The sequence below is a fragment of the Ursus arctos genome, unplaced genomic scaffold (genome assembly GCF_023065955.2).
Source record: "Ursus arctos isolate Adak ecotype North America unplaced genomic scaffold, UrsArc2.0 scaffold_18, whole genome shotgun sequence".
NCBI classification, from domain to species: domain Eukaryota; kingdom Metazoa; phylum Chordata; class Mammalia; order Carnivora; family Ursidae; genus Ursus; species Ursus arctos.
This window is the reverse complement of record NW_026622852.1, coordinates 24698944-24722678: the sequence shown is the minus strand read 5'-3', so window position 1 is coordinate 24722678 and position 23735 is coordinate 24698944. Positions and strand designations below refer to the sequence as shown.

The window sequence follows — 23735 nt, the reverse complement described above, 5'->3', positions numbered from 1 at the left end:
GGTGGGGAGCTATGGCCCAGTGCCCTGCACACAATAAGTAGTTAATATGCCCTTTGTTAATTGACTTCATTGACCTGCCTTTTGTTTGGGGCAGGTCCTGCGGGATTCTTTCATCGGTGATGCCAAAACCTGCATGATTGCCAACATCTCACCAAGCCATGTGGCCACCGAACACACACTGAATACCCTGCGTTACGCTGACCGGTGAGTCGCTCCCAGGTGGCGGGTCGTTTTGTGTGTGTGTATTTCAAACACACATAGAGATCTGATCTTGAGCTCCAGAAGTCTGTTCTTGAGGCAGAGATCCTAGTGCTGGGGGGATGTGCAATTGGCCATTTGAAGAATGTGACCTGGTAGGCCTTGCTATTTTACAAGTGTGAATGTGACAAGAGGAAGGGGACAGGTTCCCTGGTTCAGGAAACAACTCTATCAATGACTTTTATTTTTTTATTTTATTTTTTAAGATTTTATTTATTTGACAGAGAACGCATGCACGCATAAGCAGGGGGAGCAGCAGGAGCCTGGGATCATGACCTGAGCCGAAGGCAGACGCTTAGCTGACTGAGCCACTCAGGTGCCCCCATCAGTGACTTTTAAATGGCTAGTGGGAAGTGAAATATTTCTTTGGAGTGGAAGGCTCAAGATTTTCTTCCTGCTAGCCTCAGCCCTAATCATAAGGGACAGAATACATGTTACTTGTCAAGGCAGGGGCACTTAGAGCTATGTAGGTCCAGAGGAGATCAACCCAGACATCTAACATGTTACAGAAGGGTAAACTGAACCCAGAGAAGGGCAGGAACTTTAAAAGGGCTTATTGGGAATCGGCGGTAAAGCTAGCACTTCTGACTATATGGTCAGGGCTCTTTCCGGGGTGACCCTGGTATCTGCCAGGGTCCCCGCCAATGTCCCATCTCTTAACCTGGGGTCCCACAGGTTTCCTACCATTTCCACCCTTTCCTCTGGCTGCTTTGCTGCCTGGTCCTGTCTTACATCCTTCTCTTTGGGCTCCCAGAAGCTGTCTCCAAGATTAACAAAAAAAAATTTTTTTAAGATTTTATTTATTTATTTGACAGAGAGAGAGTGAGAGAGAGAACACAAGCTGGGGGAGTGGGAGCAGGAGAAGCAGGCTTCCCGCTGAGTGGGGAGCCTGATGCGGGGCTCGATCCCAGGACCCTGGATCATGACCTGAGCCGAAGGCAGATGCTTAATGACTGAGCCACCCAGGCGCTCCCCAAGATTAACAAACTATTTGAGGGAAACTTGTTTTTTTTATTACTGTTGAGGAATCTTTAGTATCCATGGCATTTTATGAAATTCACTGGGAAGGAAAAGTGAGCTATCATTTAAGCTCCATGAAAACAGGAAACCTTATCTATTTCTCCACTGTACCTACCGCCCAGGCAGTACTTGGTACCTAGCAGATGCACAGGAAATATTTGTGACTGAAAGGAGGAACTCTTCTGGGTGTCAGGGTGAGGCCCTCTGTGTACCTATCTCATTCGAATAGGAGAGAGACCTCACAAAGTGATTATAAGAGTGGGCTCTGGAGTCAAGACTCTCTGGGCCAGTACCCTGCATCTGCCATGAAAGAGCTGAGTAGTCCTGGGCAAAAGTTTTGGGCTTCAGTTTTATCTGACGGGATAATATTAGCATCTACCTGCTACAACAGTTACGTGGAATCAGTGAGGATAATGCACCACACCAGGTGCATAGTTACCGTTCAGTATGTGTTAATTTAAGCAATAGTAATATTAATAGGTCCCCAAAATAGGTTTCCTTATTGCACGGTTCCCTAATGCCTGTACACTAGCACTGCTAGAAGAAAGGCTACTTCATGGGGCGCCTGGGCGGCTCAGTGGGTTAAGCACCTGAGTCTTGGCTTCGGCTCAGGTCATGATCTTGGGGGTCATGAAATCAAGCCCCACGTGAGGCTCTGCGCTCAGTGCGGCGTCTGCTTGAGATTCTCTCTCCCTCTCCTTCTGCCCCTCCCACTGCTCATGCACTCTCTCTCGCTCTGTCTCAAATAAATATTGAAAAGAAAGGCTGCTTCACGAACTGAGATCAGAAGATATGAGATGATCCAAATTTGTTTCCAAATAAACAAATATGGCTTGAAATTCTTTACCCCCGTGTATCCATTACCCAGCTTCAATAACTGATAACAATAAATGGATCTTGTTTTATAACCTCACCCACTCCCCAAATCACAGACATTGTTATCAGTTGCTTAAAGTAAGAACTTCATCATTAGGAGCAGAGAACAAGACATCTCCTCTCTTAGGGCCTCAGTAAAGGAAGATGAAAATAACCCTTTTGCATGGGGGAGGTATTAAGTATAATTGAGAAATTATTTTAAATAATTTTGGCTTTAAAAAGAACAGAAAGTGTAATAGAAATCTCTTCCATTTGAAGCAGTCTGATAAATTATTGTAAATGAATGAAAGCCATTTGTTTTATGTGCTTCAATGAGGCCTAATGAAATTAATTTTAGGTAATCTGTACAGACACAAGATGATTTTATTGCTTATTTAAAAACTTTTTCTGATTTAAAATTTTCTTCTTTCCATATAGTAGAATGTTGCCAAGGAGTCCAAAAATAAAGTTCTAGCTGGACCCCTAATAGGTATACATCTATCAGAAAAGCTCAGTGACAGGAGTGATTTTGGGATTAGGAAGAGTACACTGGAAGCATTTAGCATCAATAACCAAATTACCTGTAGGATTCCTTCTGGCACTCAGCTTTCTAGAATTATTTAGTGTGACTCCTAGGGGGGGATTTTGGTGTTTCTCTCTTAATGAAACTAAAATAAGTTTTTTATAACAGGAAGTAATTTGGAACCATCTAGACTTACTGTGGCACCTCTCAGCCCATTTCCTACTGCAACACCTAAACAAAGGCCCATGGACACGTGTGTCTTCAGTCACATTCTGTAGCTCTTTGCTTAGCTATGTTACCTGCCTGCCTTGGCTCTCAGACTTCAAGGGAAGATTTAAATCAAGTCTCAGTGTCAGGCTTATGATCTTGGTTTTCAGAAATGGCCAAGAGGGGTCATTTGGCTACCAGTAAGGGTGGATTAAACCCAAAATAATGGCAGAGACATTTTAGGGGAGCCCCTAGGCAGAAGTACTGCTCCTTCCTAGAGGATTTTAATGAAGAATCTACAGGCCACTGGAGAATCACATTTTTACTTCATGTCACCTTGTAATTCTAAATTCTTACAGTGTTTTTAAATATTAGAGTTAAGAGACTGATCTTGACTAAATTCTGGATTTTCCATCTTCTCTGAACTTCCCGTATGGAATAGAGCATGGTTCTCTATCCTCTATCTAGGGGGTGATTCTGCCTCCCCGGGAACATTTGGCAATGTCTGGAGATATTTTTGATTGTCAAGACTAGAGAGAAGTGCTACTGGCATGTAGTGGGTAGAGGCCAGCGTGCTGCTAAACATCCCGCAGTGCACAGAGAGCCCCCACAACAAAGAATTCTCTGGTTCCAAATACCACTAGTGCAAACGTTGAGAAACCCCGGAATAAACAGGTCACTTCTCCTTTAATAGAATGAGCACATCTCCTTTCATAGAATGAGCACAGCCTGCTTATTTCCAGAGGATTTTGCTTCCTAAGTACCCAGCAAGTTTGAAGGAACTCATTTTCTTAGAGAAGCCTGAAAGGAAACGTGGGCTCTGGCTGTGGGGTAGCAGGTGAGTGGTAGACACGGGCTTCTGAGCTGGCCCACCTTCCCGAAGTACAGCATGGGCCCTACCACGGATATAGTGCGGTTCTGAGATGAGCTCCCTTGGCCTTGACCCATGGGACTGAGGAGATTTCCAAAACTTCTGATCATAGAATGTTGGGTATATGCTTATATCCTCAGCCTGCACCCATCTTTTTTGTAATACTTTTCTTTGGTTTTTGAAAAATATAGAAAAGGAATTAAGGAGCATGCAAGAATACACATTTAACATAAAATGGTAATTTACAGGGTCAAGGAACTAAAGAAAGGCATTAAGTGTTGTGCTTCAGCTACCAGTCGAAATCGGACCCCTGGAAACGCTTCTCCAAAACGAATTCAGAGCTCCCCCGTGGCCCTGCCAGGGGACAAGTGTTCTCCCAAAAAGGTCAAGCTGGGGCTTCAGCAGTCATTCACAGCAGCTCCTGGCTCCACGAGAGAGAAGGCCCATCCCCTGGCTAGCCACGCACCCAACATCCCTTTTGCGCCTGTACCTAAAGTTCCCGGTAAAAGGGGTGGATCCAGAGGGAGTCTTCCCCAAGAGTGGGTCGTTCACACCAGCCCTGTCAAAGGAGCCACACGGTCTGGACATTTAGCCAAAAAAGGGGCAGAAGAATCTGCGTCATTGTGCTCTGAGAAAACTCAAATGGGCAACAAAACTGCCCGCAGGTGGGGAAGCAAGGCTGCTGGCCCAGGAGAAGCCCCAGCGCGTGGGAAGCTGCCCTCCAAGTGCAAGACCGTGCAGCCCGTGCGGCCCGTGCAGAAGCAGCTTGTGTCACGGGCTGAGCTCTCCTCCGGCGGCCTCCACCACTTAGCAGAGTACGGTCAGGGCAGCACGGGGAGCACACCTGCCAGGTGGGCCTCGGAAACGTGGACAGACATCCCTCCACATCAGAAGGAGAGGGAGGAACACTTGCGCTTCTATCACCAGCAGTTCCAGCAGCCACCTCTCCTCCAGCAGAAGTTCAAGTACCAACCACTGGAAAGGTTTTTATGCCAGTACAGGCCCCTGGAGGGGCAGGTCCAGAATGAGACCCCTCCCCCCTTCTGCTCTTATTCTGAGAGCCAGGATGGAGCCCAAGCTGAGGACCTTGATGACAGCGATTTCAGCGAAGATTCTTTTTCACATGTCTCCAGTCAGAGGACCACAAAGCAGAGAAACACCCTAGAGAACAGTGAAGGCTCATTCTTCCTTCATCAGAGGGAGCAAGGCCCTGAGGAGCAAGTGGCCAAAAGGCACCAGAGTCTGCTTTTTAACCCTGGGACAGATGGTGACGAGAAGGGTCTAACCGGAGACTGGATGTACCCCAGGGACCCCACACACCACAGAAGAGCAGCACTCAGTCACGGCCACAACCTGAGTAAGGTGCCTTTGGACCGGAGCAGAGAGGAGGACTCTGCCTCCTCAGGGCTTTGTCCCAGAGACAACCTGGCAGAGAAGCCTTACTGCTCACAGGTAGACTTCATACGTGGCCAGAAAAGAGGTGGTGGCCCAGCCTTTGAACTGAGACAGAACGCTCTCACAAGTGAGGTTCCTGGGCAGGCCGAGGGTAGTTCACTACCTCTGGAGGAAGATGGTTTTAGTTTCTCACTGCCCCACAGTGCAGTTCCAGGATCTCCAGACCAAAGAGAGAGAGTCAGCACACCTCTGGGAGGAGTCGGCCAAGACAGCCCAACTCTGGTGACCAGAACAATGAAAACCAGTTACCCTGACCAAGAAGACTATAGAGGGGAATCAGGCACGTGCTCTGAATATGCTTCTGGCCTGATGGCTCCCCTCACCGTGTCCCTCCTGGAGAACACAGACGATGAAGGCCCTCTTCCCTTGGAGCGGCTGGCCCAGGATGGGCTTGCTCACAGTCTAGTGGCAGCAAGGGGCTCACCTGTGGGCCACACAGTGTCATCTGGTGATCAAAAGGCACTCCTGCCACTGTCTTCAGCAGCTGGGCACCTGTGGCTCTCATCATCTCCCCCTGACAATAAGCCTAGTGGTGATCTCCCAGCCCTGTCGCCGTCACCCATCCGTCAGCACCCACCTGACGAGCTGCCCATCAATGAGGCTGACCCGGGGGAGGCCCGCCAGAGCGAAGAGCCTGCGCTGTCCTCCGAGGAACACGGGAGTGGCCAGCAGTATGATGCCGATGCTGAGGAGGCAGAGCGGAGTGGAGCCCAGGGTTTCCCAGGAAAGCCCTTCCCCGCCATACATACTGGAGGAGCCCACCCTGCACCTCTGCTCACCCCAGGAACAGAAAGTAGTGATACGGCTGACCAGCCCTGGGCCCAGGAAAGAAAACATCCAACAGGACTTGGTTGGCAGGAGCTAAGTTTGCCGGGAGACCCCAGCAAGTTGCCCTGCTACAACAGAAACATCGTGTGGCTCAAATACAGGCCAATCCCAAGGTGCTCAGCAAGGCCGGGCTCTCCCCTGGTCCCTGGCTGCTCTCCAAAGACTGCAGAGAACCTCCATCAGCTCACCCTGGGGCCTGCACAGTAAGTTGGACACTCTCCCCCAGACCTGAGACCTTCGGCACTCCTACTTCCACCCCGGCTTCACACTGGTCTGCTCTGGGAATGGCTATTGTTGGTTCCGTGTCAGAGCTACACTACAACTAGAGAGGCTTTGTCCCGCTTTTTGAGGGAGCAGGCCTGCCAGGGTGGGTGAACCCTGTCTAGGAAAGCTGGGCCTTGAGTGAGAAAAGGGAGGATCTGTCCCCTTCAGCAAGCCTATGACCTGTGGAGATCAGAGTCCTCTTCATTCTGTCAGGTCTGTGTTCCTGGAACTGCTGCCCAGGGACACAACAGCTACAGCCTTGTGCCCTCAGAACCAAGGCAGGCTGGGCAACTTCCAAGATGGAGAAAGTTAAAAACAGAGCGACTGGTGATTTGTGCTGCTTCCCCCAAAGGATGCTGTGGATGGTGCAGAAAGAGAGGTGACAGAAAGCATAGAGCAAGAAAGGAGGCAGAGTGATCTAGCAGGGCCCCTCAGCATTAGGGCCCGGGGAGATGGTGTATGGGAACAGAGGCTACAGCCCTTTGCTAGCGCTCCTGATACCTAGGCCAGCTGTGTGCCTGCTGTTCACGGGGGCTCAGGCCGGGGCCATGGACAGAGAAGGACCTGCAGGGACGCACAGGTGAGGAGCCTGCCTGTCCCAGGAGACGATCTTGCTGGCTCCGTGGTCTCTACCCAGTGGTAGGGGCTGACAAAAGGCAGATCCTCCAGTTTCTAGCTCAAACCCCCTGCTTTGGTCCCTGGACTCCCCATAGGAAGTAAACACGGTGGCAGGCGAGGCAGCAGGCTCCACCGTGTACGAGTGTGCCAGCGGCAGTGGTCACAGCCTTGAGCCTTTTGGCAGGGAAGCGGGGTGAAGCTTCCGCAGAGGACCAGCAACACTCACCCCTATCCCTCAGTGTAGCAGGAAGGCGGGCACAGACTGAGAAGCCCCTCTTTTCCCAGTATCTTCTGGTATCCTTTAGTCCTGAGAAGAATGGGGGGGGGGGTGCTGGCCCTGGTCAGAGCTTTGACCGTTCTGGGAAGGGGCAGTTCCTGGGCTAGAAATGAGGCTCAGCCCTAGAAAGCTGCCTGGGAGAGATGGGAGGCCCAGAGGATCACCGTGTCCCCTCTGGTGTTCCCAGGCAGGTGGTCATCCGAGCACACCAGGAACAGCTGGATAAAATGGCAGAACTGGGCTTCAAGGAGGAGACCCTGATGAGCCAGCTGGCTCTTAACGTAAGTGGCCTCGGCTAGACACTCAGGGGCTGTTGGGAGTTAGCCTGCAGGTAGTTTACTGGCCATCCTTGTTTGCTGTGGTTATGTGTGAGGTAAGGGTCTGCTGTCACACTCTAAGAGGACTTGGGCCTCCTCTTGCCATTCCTCTGACATAGCTCGAGGGAGGGTACAAGGACAGGTGGGAGATGGTGCGGTACTCCCCATTTCCTGGCTAAAATGTTTCCAGCCTCTGTCCTTTGCCATTCTGCCTTCCTATTGGCTTGCTGGAGCCCCTCCCTGCGATGGTAAGTGACCTGCCACATGCCGACCAGAGGTACTTTTGTTTTTTTAAGTAGGCTCCACGCCCAGTGCTGCCCAGTGCGGGGCTTGAACTCAGGACCCTGAGGTCAAGACCTAAGCCAAGATCAAGAGTCCGACACTTCACACCGACTGAGCCACACAGGTACCCCCCAACCAGAAGTACTTCTACAAAACACCCCTCTGCCCTGCAGAATACCTCTCTACATAGAAGTTTCTCAAGTGCAGGGGTGCCTGGCTGGCTCAGTTGGTGAAGTGTGCGACTCTTGATCTTGGAGTTGTGGGTTCGAGTCCCACGCTGGGTTTAGAGATTACTTAAAAATAAAATCTAGGGGCGCCTGGGTGGCTCAGTTGTTAAGCATCTGCCTTCAGCTCAGGGCGTGATCCCGGGGTCCTGGGATCGAGCCCCCCATCAGGCACCTCCCCTGGGAGCCCGCTTCTTCCTCTCCCACTCCCCCTGCTTGTGTTCCCTCTTTCACTCTGTCTCTATCACTGTCAAATAAAATCTTTAAAAAAATAAAATCTTAAAGTTTCTCAAATGCAGAGAAATGAGCCTCAACCCTGTGCCATAGTGACTGTCCTGCAGACTTTCCAGCTGAACAGCGGGCCCGGGTTCTGAAAACTTCCTGCAAGAAGAGGGACTAGAAAAGCAGATCCTGACTGGAGGCCAGCAAAACGAAAAGCTCCGTTTGTCCTTTATTTCCTTTCTCAGGATTTTGAAGATGTTGTGACCCAGCTGGATGAAATCCTGGCTCTGAAATCCAAGTGCATCCAGAGTCTGAGGAGCCAGCTTCAGCTGTACCTGGCCTGCCACACGCCGACCACAGCCCCTGAGAGGACAGTGATGTCTTAGAACAAGATCCCGTATGAGGTGCTGGGAGCAGCGCAGGAGCCTGTGCTGAATTCCTAGGGGCTGGAGGGCCTCTGCCAGGTCCTCCTTACAAATCCTGGAACCCCCCCCCCCCCCAGTCCTGCCCATGGTAGCCTCTCCCCAGCCACACACGGCCTTGACTAGGCCCAGCTCCTCTCTCAGGGCCAAGCCTCTGTTCCTCAGTTCCAAGCACAGGAGCATCTGTAGGGAAGGACAGAGTAGCCTAAGAAACTGAATATGCCCCTCCCCTTCCTAGAAGAGAATTTGTCCTACCAACCCCTTGTCTGTGGAAACACACTTGGGTCTAATAACCTTTGAATGTTTCTGAATCTGAGGACCAGAGGATGGGGTTGGTAACCTAGAGGTCAGAGGTCACAACCTGGGGAAGAAAACATGCTGAACTCAGGGGCTTTGTTAGCTGAATTCAAGACTTGGCCAAAAACTAACACACCGGTGGCTTATGGGACAGGGGCAGGGTGAGGTCTGCTCCATTAGCCCTTGGGAGACTGTGGGGCAGGCTTCATGTCCCCAGTTCCCCTCCCTTCCTGCAATTCAAAGACAAAAGTACTGCAGTGATGTGGGCACTCTGTTCTAACAGCACTCCTTCTGTAGCAGTTCCTGACTCCTCAACCTGCCACGCCCCCTCGTGGCAAAGCTGAAGAAGTGGAGGATCTCCTCACCTTACCTTTATCCAGCATCACCCTGGCTGTCCACTCCCTCTCAAAGGGCCTGTGTTCAGTAGTATCTTGGCACTGAGAGCTCTAGTCAACAGTCTGAGACTCTGAGGCAGAATTTTTATACACACACCTTCACATGAGTTCTGCTTGCTGTGTATCTTTTCATCAGGAAGACGTTCAAGACAAACACAAAGTGGTCTGTCACTTTCTGGAGCCACGTTGGGTCAAATAAGATGCATGTGTCACAGCCTTGGCTCTGATGCCCATTGTAATGTGTGGAAACGTCAGTTTCTCACAAGGAAACAATACCTTTTTAAGGCCTTAAAAGGAGGGCTTAATTAGGAGAAGGAAGGGCTGACCGGCTTTCTGAGACGGCAGCCCTGCCACCCTTTGCCTGATCTGAGCACTAGAGGGCAGCCTCTTTCCAGCTCTGTGGCCCAAAGGCTCTGCCGGCTCCTCACGTGATCACTACAAGAATTAGGGACCCGCTCCCCAGCCAAGAGCACTAGAGGGACTGTTGGGTGGCATTAAGTTTAAGGACAAGAAACTTCAGGGAGAAGTCTAGTTCTCTCAGCTACAGCGGCACCACTGAGAGCTGGTGAAGCAGTCGGAATCAGTCCCGCCTGTGGCACCCAGCACATAAAGCCGGATGTGTGTCACGGGGAAAGGTACTTCCTCACTTCTGATTACCCCAAAGGCCCAGCCTGTCTCACCTCCACAGTCAGTCTCGCAGGAAGGCATGTCCTTGGTTCCAGAGACTGAGCTAGGACAGGTTTATAAAGCCAGGGCCAACTCCAGGGCCAGCTCCTGGGTCCCACAGGCCTACAGTGGGAAGAGAGTACTAAAAAGACAGAAAATGATTAGTGCCTGTTTCATCCCCAGCAAATCCAAGCAGGAATCCCTTCCCCGCCCACCCCAACCCCTCAGTAAAATAGCACTGACAAGAAAGAAATTATCACAGCAAGACATACCTTTTAGATTTTTATTAGTTCTCTGAAGAATCAAAATAGTTAGCAAATTTAGATTCATCAAGACTGTATATCCTTTGTATTTAGATCTTTAATGATGTACAACAGAATATAAAACAAACGAAAGAGACTGATTTCTATGACTAGGTGTTACTCATTGTGTCATCCTAGAGCAGGGGGCTGGAGGGAGAGGCTGTTCTCCAAGGAGAACCGAGGTGGAGTTAGTGCTGGGCCACTATATTGCAGCCAGTTTCTCCCCCACTCTGTGCTGGGAAGGGGCCAATGATTTCTTAAACTGATGACTGTTTCCTAGAGCAGGGGGCTCTAAAATCCTGGGTAGCAGAGGACTGTGGTCCGAACCAAGCCAAAAGAAACAGGCTGGGGCAGGGAAGCATGGTAACTGCCTGGCAGAGGAGGCCCACTCTGTGCCCCACGGGGAAAGGGCCTTCTCTGTACCTCAGAGACATTGCAGAACCAGTGTAACACTAAGAGACTTTGTTAAAAGGAGAGGGGAAAAAAAACCCTGGAAGAACCTTTCAATTGCACTCAACTTGGATTAGAGTTCAGTCCACCAGTGCAGGGGAGGGAAGCATCTAGCCCTAAAGCAGCACTGAGTCCGGCCCTCCCACCCCTTCTCCCTGACTCCTTTTGGCAGCTGGGCCAGATTTCAGCTGAGGACATACAGACCCCAGAAGGGCCAGGGAAGTCTCTCTGGAGGGCCGAGGTGGGAAGGACACTTCTCAAAATACAAATACATTTAATATAGAAGGAGCCAAGGCAGTGCTGGAGGCATTCACGTGCCCAAATCTTCCCTACTTTCTTCCCAGCCCAGAGACTGGCAAGCACAGTCTCCACACCTGACCTTCCACCCCCAAAAGAAAATCGGGAAGTGTGCCCCTTCTCCTTCCTCACACATGGGCTCCTCAGGGCCTCCTGCAGGGGCGGTTCCATGGCAGGGCCTAGGCAGCGCCTGGTCTCAGCTGGCTCCTGCCCGAGCCATGAGGTCTTCCAGAGCATTGTCCTGATCATTGTTGTGTAGTAGCAGAACTTCCTTAATGTCTTTCAGTTCAAAGCCCATTTCCTTAAATTTGCTCATTAACTGAAGAAACTCCATCATCTAAGGGATAGAAGAGAATAAAGACTGAAGAAAGGGGTCTGGCCACATAGAGTGGGAAGAACAGACGTGTAGGGGGCTGCTAGGGGGAGTCTGCATCTTTTGCCAGAGCCCTATGAGTCTCTCTGAGGTCCCCCAGCAAGCAGAGGGCAGCTGTGGAGGAAGCCAGGGCGGACTGGTTGATGCTACAACCCATCATCCTTCAGGAACTATGCTCAGTTCCAAATCCTGCTGACTCATGGGTCCCACAACCAAAATCCACACTCACACCAACGCAGGATACTGAACCCAGAAACAGCTGCTCTCCAGGGAGTAGGCTAGGCAAAGTGGCTAGCAATCTCCCCAGTCATCCAAAAGTCTAGCTTTTTGCCCAGGCCATTTCCCTTTCCCTTCCCTGGGACTCCAGATAGTCTTCAACCCAATGCTTTGTCAAACCTAACAACCCAAACTAGCCAAATGCCTATCTGGACACTTGAGAGAAAATGCATTCTGACTACCTCTGCCTGCCGTCACTGGTAGAGAAAGGAGGTTCTTGGCCAGAGGACGCTACTCTGCACACCTTTCCAGAAGGTTCCTGTGAAGCACAAAGGGTCCTACCTTTTCCTCTGAACACTGGTGCATTTCCAGAGCCTCTTCCACTAAAAGAGGGTCGAAGCCCTTCTCACAGAGCTGTCCATGTGCAAAGAGATAGTCGAGAATCTTAAGAAAAGAAAAAGAGGTTTGAGTACCTATTACCACTCTTGTCGGTGCTTCCCCGTCTTCCACAAGCCAGCAAGTGTCATGTCTGCTCCCCAGCTGAATAGGGCTTGATTTTGTATCGTGAACTGCATCTAGCACAGCAGGACCTCAGTGACTATTTGCTGAACAGGTAGGCACACCCTTCTAAACATGAGTAATTTTTCAAAGGCGTTCCTGTCACAGCTGACTCACAGGTCCATGTCAACTCCACAGCCTGGGCAGGATATTCTAACAAACAGCCCAAGTCAGAAAATGCCCCCAAGGTTTAGGACTCCGGTACCCCATTTTGGAACACCCTGGGGCAGCTATGACAGGATAAACATTTCTGGAAGGAGGCATCTGACCATACCTCAAGCCTAGTGTGCCCTCTCAGGAGGGGCAGAGAATAGCCCCAACGGCTCCAACACTCCCAGGACTTTCGCCCAGCCTAAGTCCCAGAGCAGCCCTAAGTAGAAGCACTACTGCCGAGGCTGCTGTTTCCCCCAACAAAACGCCCCGAGTCCCGCCAACTCACAAGAAAGGACGCTGGGGCTACGAGTGTGATGGGGCCCTAGGATACAAACAGGACACTGGTCTAGGACCTGTCTCCAGGCTGACACCCTGCCCCACCACCCCGGCCAACCACTCACTCACCTGCTCAATATTCTCTCCTTTCTTCTTCATGGCTCTCAGGACACACTCATATGAGTAGCCCATGTTGACCACTGTCTCCACACACTGCCGCTCACTGGGAGACAGTGTCTGCAGTTCAGAATAGGCCTGGGGACAGCTGGGAGTGTTGGGCACTTGTGACATTGAGAAATTAGGAGGTGTGACCTGGTGGTGGAGAAACAAGAGGATCAGGTAGGAAGAAAGCAGACTGAGGCCCTACAAAACATGTCGCTGAAGAAGCCCAGTCCAGGGGCCTTGCCATTTCGGACACTAATCCAACGCCCAAACAGTCTGTCTGCAAGAAAGAGCCAGGCTGCCGGCCAGACATCCTGAAGAGCGTAAAGGAGGACCAGGTGAGGGCAAGAAAAGCTGAGAAAACACCTGCAATTGTGGCTGTCCACCGCCCTCATCCCAGCTTACAGAATGAGACAATACCACAACAGCTACATGCCCTTCTGTGTTCAAATCCCTTGGGCTTGAATTAGAGAAGTTCTGAGGCTGCCCATGGGACTGAGGGCAAGATGGCTGCTATGATTTCTCTCCAGTGCTCCATTACCCCTTTTTCAGGCTGTGGTATGTCAGAGTCCTAAAAGGATCATTCACCTCAGACACCCCTAACTCTGGGGCTGACTCCCGACAATGTCTCTATTCTTGCTTCCGTCCCTGGGCTGGGCAGAGACAGCGAGTGCTGTTCCCCTGCATGGCCAGCTCAAGGGCTCAGAGCCAGACTGGGCCTTCAAGGACGGGAATGTGACTCCAGGGCCCTGCCTCTACCGCCCTGCAGGCAGCCTGCTCCCTGCCATCAGGACCCTACTGACCTCCATCTGATTGGTGGGTAGAGCCCCATGATTAGCTGCTCCCACCACTTCTGATAATGACTCAGATCCAAGGCCTGAAGGCTGCTGACCCTCAGGCCAAAGGACTGAACCAACATGGAATAAGGTCACACCTGTTTTTTACAGTTTGGCCCAGCTCCCGAGAACCAGGAAAAGTATTTCAACAGAATTTTTACTTCCTTGGGCGGGGGGGCAGGGTAGGAAGCACGGAACCCCTGATCTTAGAAAGACATACAAAATTATATAGCTATAACCAGATACTTTCCTCAAAGTCAGCTGGGAAAACCAAGACTACAGGCCTTAAAGCCCATTGCTCCCTCTTACCCATCTCACCCCAGCACCCCTGGCAGCCCAGTCACAGGGCTCAGTCATTAACTTCTAGGAGTCACAACAGGGGACACAGAATGGATCACACCAGTCTGGCCACTTCTGCAGGTCCCAAGATAATCTCTTCAAGGACAGGGTCTACCTGGGCTTGAGAATACAAACAGCCAAGTAGAGTTTGTTCATACTGCTGACACATCACAGTATGTTAATGTGAGCTCCCAGAGGTTAGTTATCATATCACATGTTATTACTGAATTCCCAGGGCCTGGCTTTAGGCTTGGCATTTATAGGGCTCTACTCATCAGCTGTAGAATAAACGGAGGTCTATTAGGATTTCAAAGCAGGAATTTCATTTAACACAGCAAAGTGACCTTGATTCTCCCTTCTCAAAGCCCATAAAATGATAATAAAACTATATTAATATTTAAGGTCAAAGAGGGGCATCTGGGTGGCTCAGTCGGTTAAGCACCTGCCCTCGGCTCAGATCATGATCCCAGGGTCCTAGGATTGAGCCCCATGTTGGGCTCCCTGATCAGTGGAGATCCTGCTCCAAGCACCCTCTCCCTCTACCCCTCTGCCTGCTCATGCTCTCGCTCTCTAATAAAATATTTTTTAAAAATATTTAAGGTCAAAGAAAAAACAGCAGACAATATATTTCAATGAAATTTTAGAGAACAGAATACTAATGGAGCCACGGTAACTAAGCAGAAGCAATGAAGTTGTAAGTGGGAGAAAGGGGAGTCAGTCCAGAAGCTCCTCAAAACTCCTGAGAGGGGTTCAGCATTTAGAAGCACCAGGTATCGCTGAGATACAGCAAGAGCACAAAGCGCAGTAAAACCCTCAGGCAAAACCCTTCCCACCTGACCTTCATCCTCTTCAGAAGGCAGACAGTTCTGTCTCTAGGGACTAAAATAAGGACATGAGGCACAGCGTATGACAGAGTCAAGTGTAAGAACCAAACGGGGGATTTAAGTAAAAGTCTACACACCAGCATTCCCTGGCCTTCCTTAACCCGCAAGCAGAATCTCGGGTGCAACTATAAGCCCCCAAAACGCTCACACGTTAACATTTTGCAGAGTCCCCCAAAGCCTACCTAACCTTCACACCCCAACACATACATTCCCCCCACTGTTAATTTAAGTGCCTCACTCTTAAATGTGACTACAAAGCCTGAGACATCAAACCAAAAGAGGGAACAAAGCACTTGGAAATTTAAAATAGGATAAAGTAAAATTTTATTTAAAAGGCTGTGAGTTTTGTTTTGTTTTGTTTTTTTAAAGATTTTATTTCTTTGACAGAGACAGCCAGCGAGAGAGGGAACACAAGCAGGGGGAGTGGGAGAGGAAGAAGCAGGCTCCCAGGACTCTGGGATCACGCCCTGAGCCGAAGGCAGACGCTTAACAACTGAGCCACCCAGGCGCCCCAAGGCTGTGAGATTTTTAAAAAGTTATACGATAGTCAAGAATATATCCAAAAGTAAAACAAAGACAAAGAGGAGGAACCTGACTGGCTCAGTCAGTAGAGCATGTGACTCTTAATCTTGGGGTCAAGAGTTCGAGCACTACATTGGGTTTAGATATTACTTTAAAAAAATTTTTTTAAATTCTCTTTAAAAATTTAAGACAAAGAGATAGGAAAAAGAAAAGGATAGCAAATTAGAATAGTCAAGGAGGTCCAACATCCAGTTTTAGGAATTCCAAAAAAGAAAAGAGAAAACAGAAAATAAAAAAACATTCAGATTTTTAAAACAGAGCTGAGCCTTAGTTTGAAAGGATCCAGGAGGGCCTAGCACAATGAATAAGGCATGGCACACCATGAATAAAATTAAGATCCCAAAAGCTATGGGGGAGAGGGAGGTGGAAGAACACAGAAAAGCACAGGAAAGCTAGTAATCAGTGGAGCTTATACTTAAACAAAAGCATGGAGTCGGCTTGAGACACTCTCCCTTTCCCTCTGCCCCTCCCCCTCCCCTGCTCACTCTCTAAAATAAATAAGTTGGGGTTTTGTTTTTGTTTTTTAAGGTTAAGGGGCACCTGGGTGGCTCAGCCGGTTGAGCGGTTGAGCGTCTGCCTTCAGCTCAGATCATGATCCCAAGGTCCTGGGATGAGGCCCGCATCAGGTTCCCCACTGAGCAGGGAGCTTGCTTCTCCCTCTCCCTCTGTCCCCCCTCAAATAAATAAAATCTTTAAAAAAGAAAAAAAAAAAAAAAGGCTTAAAAAAAGTTTTTAAAAAACAGTGTCCTAAAAATTCTTAAAGGAAAATGACCTTCAACTAAGAAATCTAAATCCATCCAAACTATTATTCACACACATAAGGGTAAAATCAAGACTTTTTGGACATTCAAGGACTCAAAACTGACAGGTTAACCACTATGCTTGGATGTGTTTGAATGGGAAAATTAATTAGGTCTTTGATGGCTCTCTTGGAACATTTGGATAAAATTGGCAACAAGTACAAAGAAATTATGTAGGGGTGCCTGGCTGGCTCAGGCAGTAGACAGTGCAACTCTTGATCTTGGGGTTGAGTTTGAACCTCACGTTGGGTGCAGAGATTACTCAAAAAAAAAAAGAAGAAGAAAGAAAATAGGAAGGAAGGAAGGAAGGAAGGAAGGAAGGAAGGAAGGAAGGAAGGAAGACGATGGAGGAAAGATGGAAGGAAGGAAGGAAGGAAGGAAGGATGGAAGGAAGGAAGGAAGGAGAGGGAAAAGGAAAGGAAAGGGAAAGAAAAGGAAGGAAGGAAGAAACTGCAAATCTTTTAAATGCAGTTTATGAGAAAAAGGTGCAAAAAAAAAGTAATCACGATATAGTATTTGAACTTGGTGATAAATATTTACCCAATCATAATGTGAACAGTAACATTAATTTACCCAAAATTTGTGATATAATTTGATTTAGGCTATGGGAAGGAAGTGGAGGGGCTACTGTAAGAGCTAAATCCTCAACTATAACAGGAAGTATAAAACCATCTAAAATTGATAAATTTAGAAAAAGCAATACAAGCACTTTATTTAGAAATGCAGAGATAAATCCCAGCAAAGATAGCTTAAAGAGTTAAAAGTGCCTGACTATAGGAAGCAAAACTGGAGTTGGGGACAGTAGAGGCAGGGAGCCACTGTTTTTCTACATAAACCTTTTAAATGTGACTGGATTGGGCACCTAGCTGGCTCAGTCAGAAGAACATCCAACTTTTGATCTTGGGGTTATGAGTTCAAGCTCCACACTGGGTGCAGAGATTACTTAAATAAATAAATTTTAAAAAATAAATAAATGAGCCTGAGTGGCTCAGTTGGTTAAGCGTCTGACTCTTGGTTTCAGCTCAGGTCATGATCTCAGGATCATTAGATCGAGCCCTGTCCAGGCTCTGTACTCAGTGATGCGTCTTCTCAAGATTCTTTCCCCTCCCACTCCTCCCCCTAATCCTCTCCCTGGTCATGTTCTCTTTCTCTAATAAATAAATAAAATCTTTTTTAATAAAATAAAAAAATGTGACTTGATTCAAATGTGCTTATATTATTTTGATAAAAATTAATTCATTTTAAAAATCTAGAGAACTTGTAAGTATTAAAGCAATAACAAAAGAAGAAAAGATGAACAGATCTGAACACCCAAAAGCTGAGAGTCTGTATGTCAAAAATTATTTTAAATATACTTTCAAAGCAAAATGGCACTACTGTAATGTTTATTGGCCAAAATTAGTAAATTCATAACTCACAAGTATAAGGGAAGAGCAGAACAATTTTGCTGAAGCAACTGTGGAAGAGTAAGGAATATATCCGTAGCTGGAGAAAAGAACCCAAGGCAAAATGAACCTAACGAACGAGCAGAGCGAGGACCACAAAGGCTGACATGCAGTGGGAAAAGATGGCTAGGGCTAGGCCAGGCAGTTCCATGCTGGTCTCAGAAGAAGGGCACATTATAAGATTTTTCTCAAAATGATCCTATGGACTTCTCAACTTCTAAGAATTTATATAAACAGTAAAACATGAAATCAGAATCTGAAAAGTGAGACCTAAACACTGGGCCTAAAACAGCCAACAAGAACTCCAGGAACACTTCCCTCAGAGCTCCTACATAAAGGGTGTATATAGCCCAGCTGACCACCACTCCACTCCCCCCATTCTTAAGTCACTAACTATCCTGAAGAAAGGTACTTTGTTCACTGGGAAAGATTCTCCCTGTGGGCCTCAAAGACTCACTAAGATAGAGGACCAGGATGGAAACCAGGCTTTGCTTCTTGGGGGGTAAGGGCCATGACTTCCTTAGGAAAAACACCAGAACTTCAACTCAGCTTATTTGCCCCTTGAAGGCACAAAGTCCCTAAACCAGCAAGAAGCAGACCTCTCTCCCACTCTGAAATGGATGGGCCCAAAAGAAACTCCACAATCAGGTGGGTCAAAGAGTGACAGGTGCTCTGGTTTGAGAACCTCTGCCATTAGTTCATCAGCTTTGGTCTCTAAATGGTTACTTGTAACTTTAAAGGGGGATTTGAGGCTGAGGATCCCTTATCTTCCCAGAGTGCTTTTAATTTCCTAAAGCATACAGTGAGTCATGAAGAATATCCTACTGACTCGGAGGTATGAGGATGAAGCCCATTCCTAGGAGATAACACCAGAGTGTTCTGTACTATCAAGTTTATCTGGGCCAGGGCTGTCTGAGTGGTTCAGCTGGTTGAGTGGCTGCCTTCAGCTCAGGTCATGATCCTGGGGTCTTGGGATCGAGCCCTGCATCGGGCTCCCTGCTCAATGAGGAGCCTGCTTCTCCCTCTCCCTCTGCCCCTCCCCCTGCTTGTGCTCTCTCTCTCTCTCTCAAATAAATAAAATCTTTAAAAAGAAAAAAAAAGTTTATCTGGGCCAAGGTCCACAGGAGTTTATAAATAGCAGTGAACTCTATGACACTGGAAGCACTCACACACAGAGACAATCATTTACCAAGAATGCTATTGCTGGGACTTTGCACTTACTTTAAAGCAGGCCAAGGCTCATCTTTCTACCGGCTTATTACAGACTCTGAGGGATATCCCACCAATACAATCAGGCGCTTCTCTGGCTCTAAACAGTCTCTTAATATGCTGTCATTTAAAAAATCTGTGAACTGGGGGCGCCTAGGTGGCTCAGATGGCTCAGGTCATGATCTCAGAGTCCTGGGATTGAGCCCCACATCAGGCTACAAGCTCAGCAGGGAGTCTGCTTGTCCCTCTCCCTCTGTGTTTTCTTTCTCTCTCAAACAAATAAATAAAATCTTTAAATAAAAATAAATAAATAAATATAAATCTGTGAACAGGTATAGCAAAAAGTTCTTCTATGATTTCTATTCTAGAATGCAATAATGTATTGTTCTGTGCTGCTGGAACCACATCAAGAACTAAGCCTACGCTAAATGACAAATAGAGGAACCTCTCTGTGCCTGCAACTTTTTTGTGCGACAAAATCAGATTTTCTTCAGGGTAATAACAAGTCGCAAGTTTTGTTATCAATCCATCTTTCAACACTAATTCGAATTTCAACCTCACCTTCCCCCTCCCTTTGTAGAAAACTGCACAATTCTTAGTAATGAGCAAAAAAAGAAACTACAGGATTAAAATCTGCAGGTTTAAAGTGACAAATTTCTACCTTTTGCTCAGACTTCTGATACAAATTTATCTCCCAGCTCCTAAGGCACCACCACATGGTCAGAAGAAACACAGGGAAATCATGGTACACACAAGAACCAACCTTCAGGGCACAATGAGAAGGAGAAAGGAAAGCAGGAAGAAGATACAATGAGGACTACCAAGCAACCTTCAAAAAATGAATAAAGTAGGAAAAAGTAAGTAAAAAGTTACAAAGAAAGCAAGCCTTAGGGGAAAAAAAAAGGCAGCAAAGAAAAGAACAAAGTGATTAGGCAGAAAAACACCATTCATGCATGATATACACGATCATTTTGAAGGAAAGACCAAAAAGATGCAGGTAGGAACAAGCGAACATAACAAGGCTGGGTGCAAAGCTAACACTCCTTTGTCCTCAGAAAAATAACCAGAACAACGTACGTAAGCAAGGTCAAAATAGCCATGCCCCATCCTGCCCTAAACCTTGAAAAGAAGAATGTGAGGCAGCAACTGCTAGGCAGAATTTAGAATTAGCGCTCTAATTCAGGGGGATTTAAAAGGCTTACCGTGGGACCTGTATTTGGAGGTGACGATTCTTCTGTGCACACAGACAAGACAGAGAGGGAAGGCATCTGGGAGATCAGATCTGAGGGAGTCAGGGTTGGCACCTCTGTGCCACTGTCCAAGTTCAAAGCTGAAAGCCCAAGAGTATGATGCCCATTGAGCTCACTGGCACTGCTTTGGGTGGAAGGCTTCAGGGAATTCCGGAAGGTGACATTGCGGAGGCAGGATGTGCTATGGAAAGTGCTCGCCAGCTTGGCTGTCTTCTGATTGCTGTCATCAGAGTCAAGTTTGGGGAAGGACAAGGATTTGATATTGCTTACTGCAGGAATGGGGGGAAGGGACACTTTAGAAGACAGCGACATCTTTTCACAGTTGCCCAACTGTGGTAAGGTTATAAAGCCATTGGGTTTGTGAAGAGGCTTGATATCCAAGGTCGCCCGCTCCAGGGATGCCAGGACCTCCTCATCCTGTAACACAGACCCAGAGCCTCCTCTGGGCAAGTTAGTGTCTAATAACTGAGCCATAATGGGTCCAGTGGTTCCTACCAGAATGTTTCTCAGCTCTTCCTTCTCATCAATAGTTTTTAACTCCAGATTATCAAATGGGTCTTCTTCACACTCAAAGTCAGCAGGATTGAAATCTGCCTTTGTATGGGGTGGGCTGAGAACTTTCTGTTTCGTGGCACTACTGCTGACCCGAGTCGGGGTAAGGATGCTATTGTGCTGTAAGCTGGCAAGGATGGGGTTAATCGGAGGTGGCATTGTGGCTGTACTGTGAGTCTTGGAGAAGCTCATTTTGCTGTCACCCTCTGGGCCACTCTTAGAATTCACTTTAGCTTCTACTTTCTCAGCCTTGCGCTCTGCTTTCCGCTGGGCTTCTTGGATTTTCTTAATATCTTCAGCCCACTCAATAGTTTTCTTTTCCAAGGAGAAGTCATACTGCAAAGATATAGCAGAGAAAGGACGTGTGAACCCAGGTGGCTGCCCCTCCCCAACTCAATTCCTCTAGTGAATTCTTCCTCACACCAGCACAACAGAACGTGGCATGGCAGCATTTAAGGTGTAAGAGATGACCCCAGTCAGGAAGACTAAGGCTTCCTAAACTCCTTACATGGTTTAATCAAACTGCAATCCCAGATTACTTCTAGAAATGAACTAGAAAGAGCTCCCACCACCTCTAATTCTACATTACCAGGTCAAAGGTACCAGGCCAACTACTACCTTTGCTTCTCTCCCCTCAGGCCATTTCCCTTCCTAGAATTCTTCACTGGTGGCTAGGCAGAGCTCAGTGGCCACCTGTGAAGCTTTGATGATGGCCTTTTTCCTTCTTCCGAACTCTTTCATAGCATCTGTCTCTTATCAGGTGATGCCAAGCACAAGTGACCACAGATAGATTTAATCTTTCATTTTTTTCTAAACACTTCTCCCAACAGTATCACAAGCCTTTTGCTACTGGGCTTGAGATCCTCTCAGGGTCTCTATTATCGAGCACAATGCCCTATATAGAGCCCGTGCTCAATAGTAACAGCCCCGTACATTTAAGAAGCACTTATGAGGTACCAGGCAAGATTCTAAGCACTCTTCATGTACTAACTCTCTGGATCTTTTCAACAACCCTTTAAAGTAAGTACTATTACCCTCAGTTTACAAGAGCCATGCCCAAGGTCATAAAGCTGGTAAGTGGTAGAGCCAGGATGTAACCCAGGCAGTATGACTACAGATTCTATGTTCTTAAACCACCATCTATTAAATTATAATGAACAGACTGTACTCTCAATACAGGAAAACTGCTTATTAAGATATTGAGACATATTCAAATCAGGATTTTACAGAGCAAATCGCATAAAAATTCACTTCATGGTTGGTTCCTTAACAGTACCTTCAAGTATATCTCAGTTTACAAAAATTTCATTTGCACCCTTGGGGAAAAAAATACACCTATTACAAAAAACAAAATTTACCTCAGACAGAGAAAACCAAACTTTCGGTTTTCACTCTAAAGCCTCAGAACCAAACAGTATCTATGTGTACATTCAAGGCTGAAAAGACAAGAGAGGGGGCTGGAGAGAAAAGAGGCCTACATGCCCAGACAAGAGTCTTAGAGTACAAGAAACGATGGTCAATCCCAAGCTTCTCAGCTCCAAACAACACAAGAGAAGCCTGGAAATGCACACATCAAGAAGTTTATTTATCTGGGACGCCTGGGCGGCTCAGTCGTTGAGCTCTGCCTTTGGCTCCAGTCATGATCCCAGGGTCCTAGGGAGTCCCGCATGAAGCTCCTTGCTCAGCGGGGAGCCTGCTTCTCCCTCTGCCTGCGGCTCCTCCTGCTTGTGAGCTCTCTCACTCTCTCTCTCTGACAAATAAATAAATAAAATCTTTAAAAAAAAAAAAAAAAAAGGAAGTTAGTTTATTCCCTTGAGGTGCCTGCCTGCCTCAGTCGGTGGAACATGCGACTCTTGACCTCAGGGTTTTGCGTTCAAGCCCCACGATGAGCATGGAAAATACTTACAAAAAAAAAAAAAAAGATTTTTTTAAAAAGAAGTTGTCATTTATACCCCTGGGCCAGCTGCTGGGCCCCAGAAAAGCACGTGGGCAATCACGGCACTTCCTTTCTACCACTAATGGTAGTGAAAAAACAGCACTGAGCAGATTGCTGCTTCTAACCATAGAGGAAATCCAATTTTGCATCTGGCTTCTTCCACCAAAAACAGGCTGTAACCAACTTCCCACTGCCTGTAAACATAGGTCCCTGATGTTTTACTCTCAAGAACTGCAAATTTCTTCCCTTTTTGTTTTTTAATTACAAAAGTAATATAAAATACTTGGAACACAGAAAGAAAAAAGGTGGAAATATTACAGTGAAAAAATAAGAGTGTGGTTTGAGTGTACAAATAAATAATAACAGCATCTAATATTTATGGAGTACCAGGAACCAGAGTAAATATTATAAAAGCATTATTTTATTTAACCCTTATAACAACCTTAAAAGCTAATTATCCCCATTTTACAGATGAGGAAATGGAGGTCTGGAGGGTTTAAGAAATCTGTACAAGATTACGCCGCTATTACATGGCAATTCCAGCTCATGAATGAGTGATATCAGATTCTGCTCTAAACGATGAAACTCAGGGCCACCCCCCACTACTGCATCCACCACCACTACTGTATTCAATGAAAGCTTTCAAAAGACCCTGGGTGCAAGGATTATTTATGTGTTTTACTGGCTCACTTTGATGAATTTTTAGCTGAAATACGAAGTTTTTACTGTCAAGCAAGGGCAAATATGACAAAGTCACAGGAAGCATCAAGGTATCTACCTGTCCAGGGCTCTAGGTCTGACTCTTCTGTGAACAGAAAGGAGACCAGCACCAATACCACAACTAAATCCCCCATAGAGACCCAGGCAGTCAAAGTTTAAAGGTACTATGTGCAATCAGAGAACAAAAATATTTCAACCATTCCACACAGGAATGGAGCTCAAATCTCGTCTTTTGTTACTAGTGGAGGCTACGAATATAGTGAGGACAGTACCATGCACTTACTAACGCTTTATATCAAATAAATAGAAAATTCCCAGCAAAGCCTAAAACAGCAACAATTTGGGATTCAAAATAAGTTTTCTGGATAAATCAGTGAAACAGTGAATAATATGA

General features: G+C 47.2%; 2 protein-coding genes across 3 annotated transcripts in view; one reads left to right on the top strand and one right to left on the bottom strand.

Moving 5' to 3' along the window:
* The window catches only part of KIF24 (kinesin family member 24), a 46605-nt gene extending 36203 nt beyond the window's left edge, over window positions 1-10402 (top strand). The window contains exons 9-12 of the mRNA XM_044386846.3: window positions 95-204; window positions 3983-6220; window positions 7364-7457; window positions 8467-10402. Coding sequence (XP_044242781.1) covers window positions 95-204; window positions 3983-6220; window positions 7364-7457; window positions 8467-8607 — 2583 coding nt within the window. The 3' untranslated portion in view covers window positions 8608-10402. The remainder of the gene's footprint in view (window positions 1-94; window positions 205-3982; window positions 6221-7363; window positions 7458-8466) is intronic.
* UBAP1 (ubiquitin associated protein 1) overlaps window positions 10271-23735 on the bottom strand; it is a 52213-nt gene continuing 38748 nt past the window's right edge. For both annotated transcript variants that reach the window (XM_026506358.3, XM_048223270.1), the window contains 4 exons: window positions 20086-21021; window positions 12756-12938; window positions 11982-12083; window positions 10271-11387 (listed from right to left, as the gene is read on the bottom strand). In XM_026506358.3, coding sequence (XP_026362143.2) covers window positions 11247-11387; window positions 11982-12083; window positions 12756-12938; window positions 20086-21021 — 1362 coding nt within the window. In that variant the 3' untranslated portion in view covers window positions 10271-11246. The remainder of the gene's footprint in view (window positions 11388-11981; window positions 12084-12755; window positions 12939-20085; window positions 21022-23735) is intronic.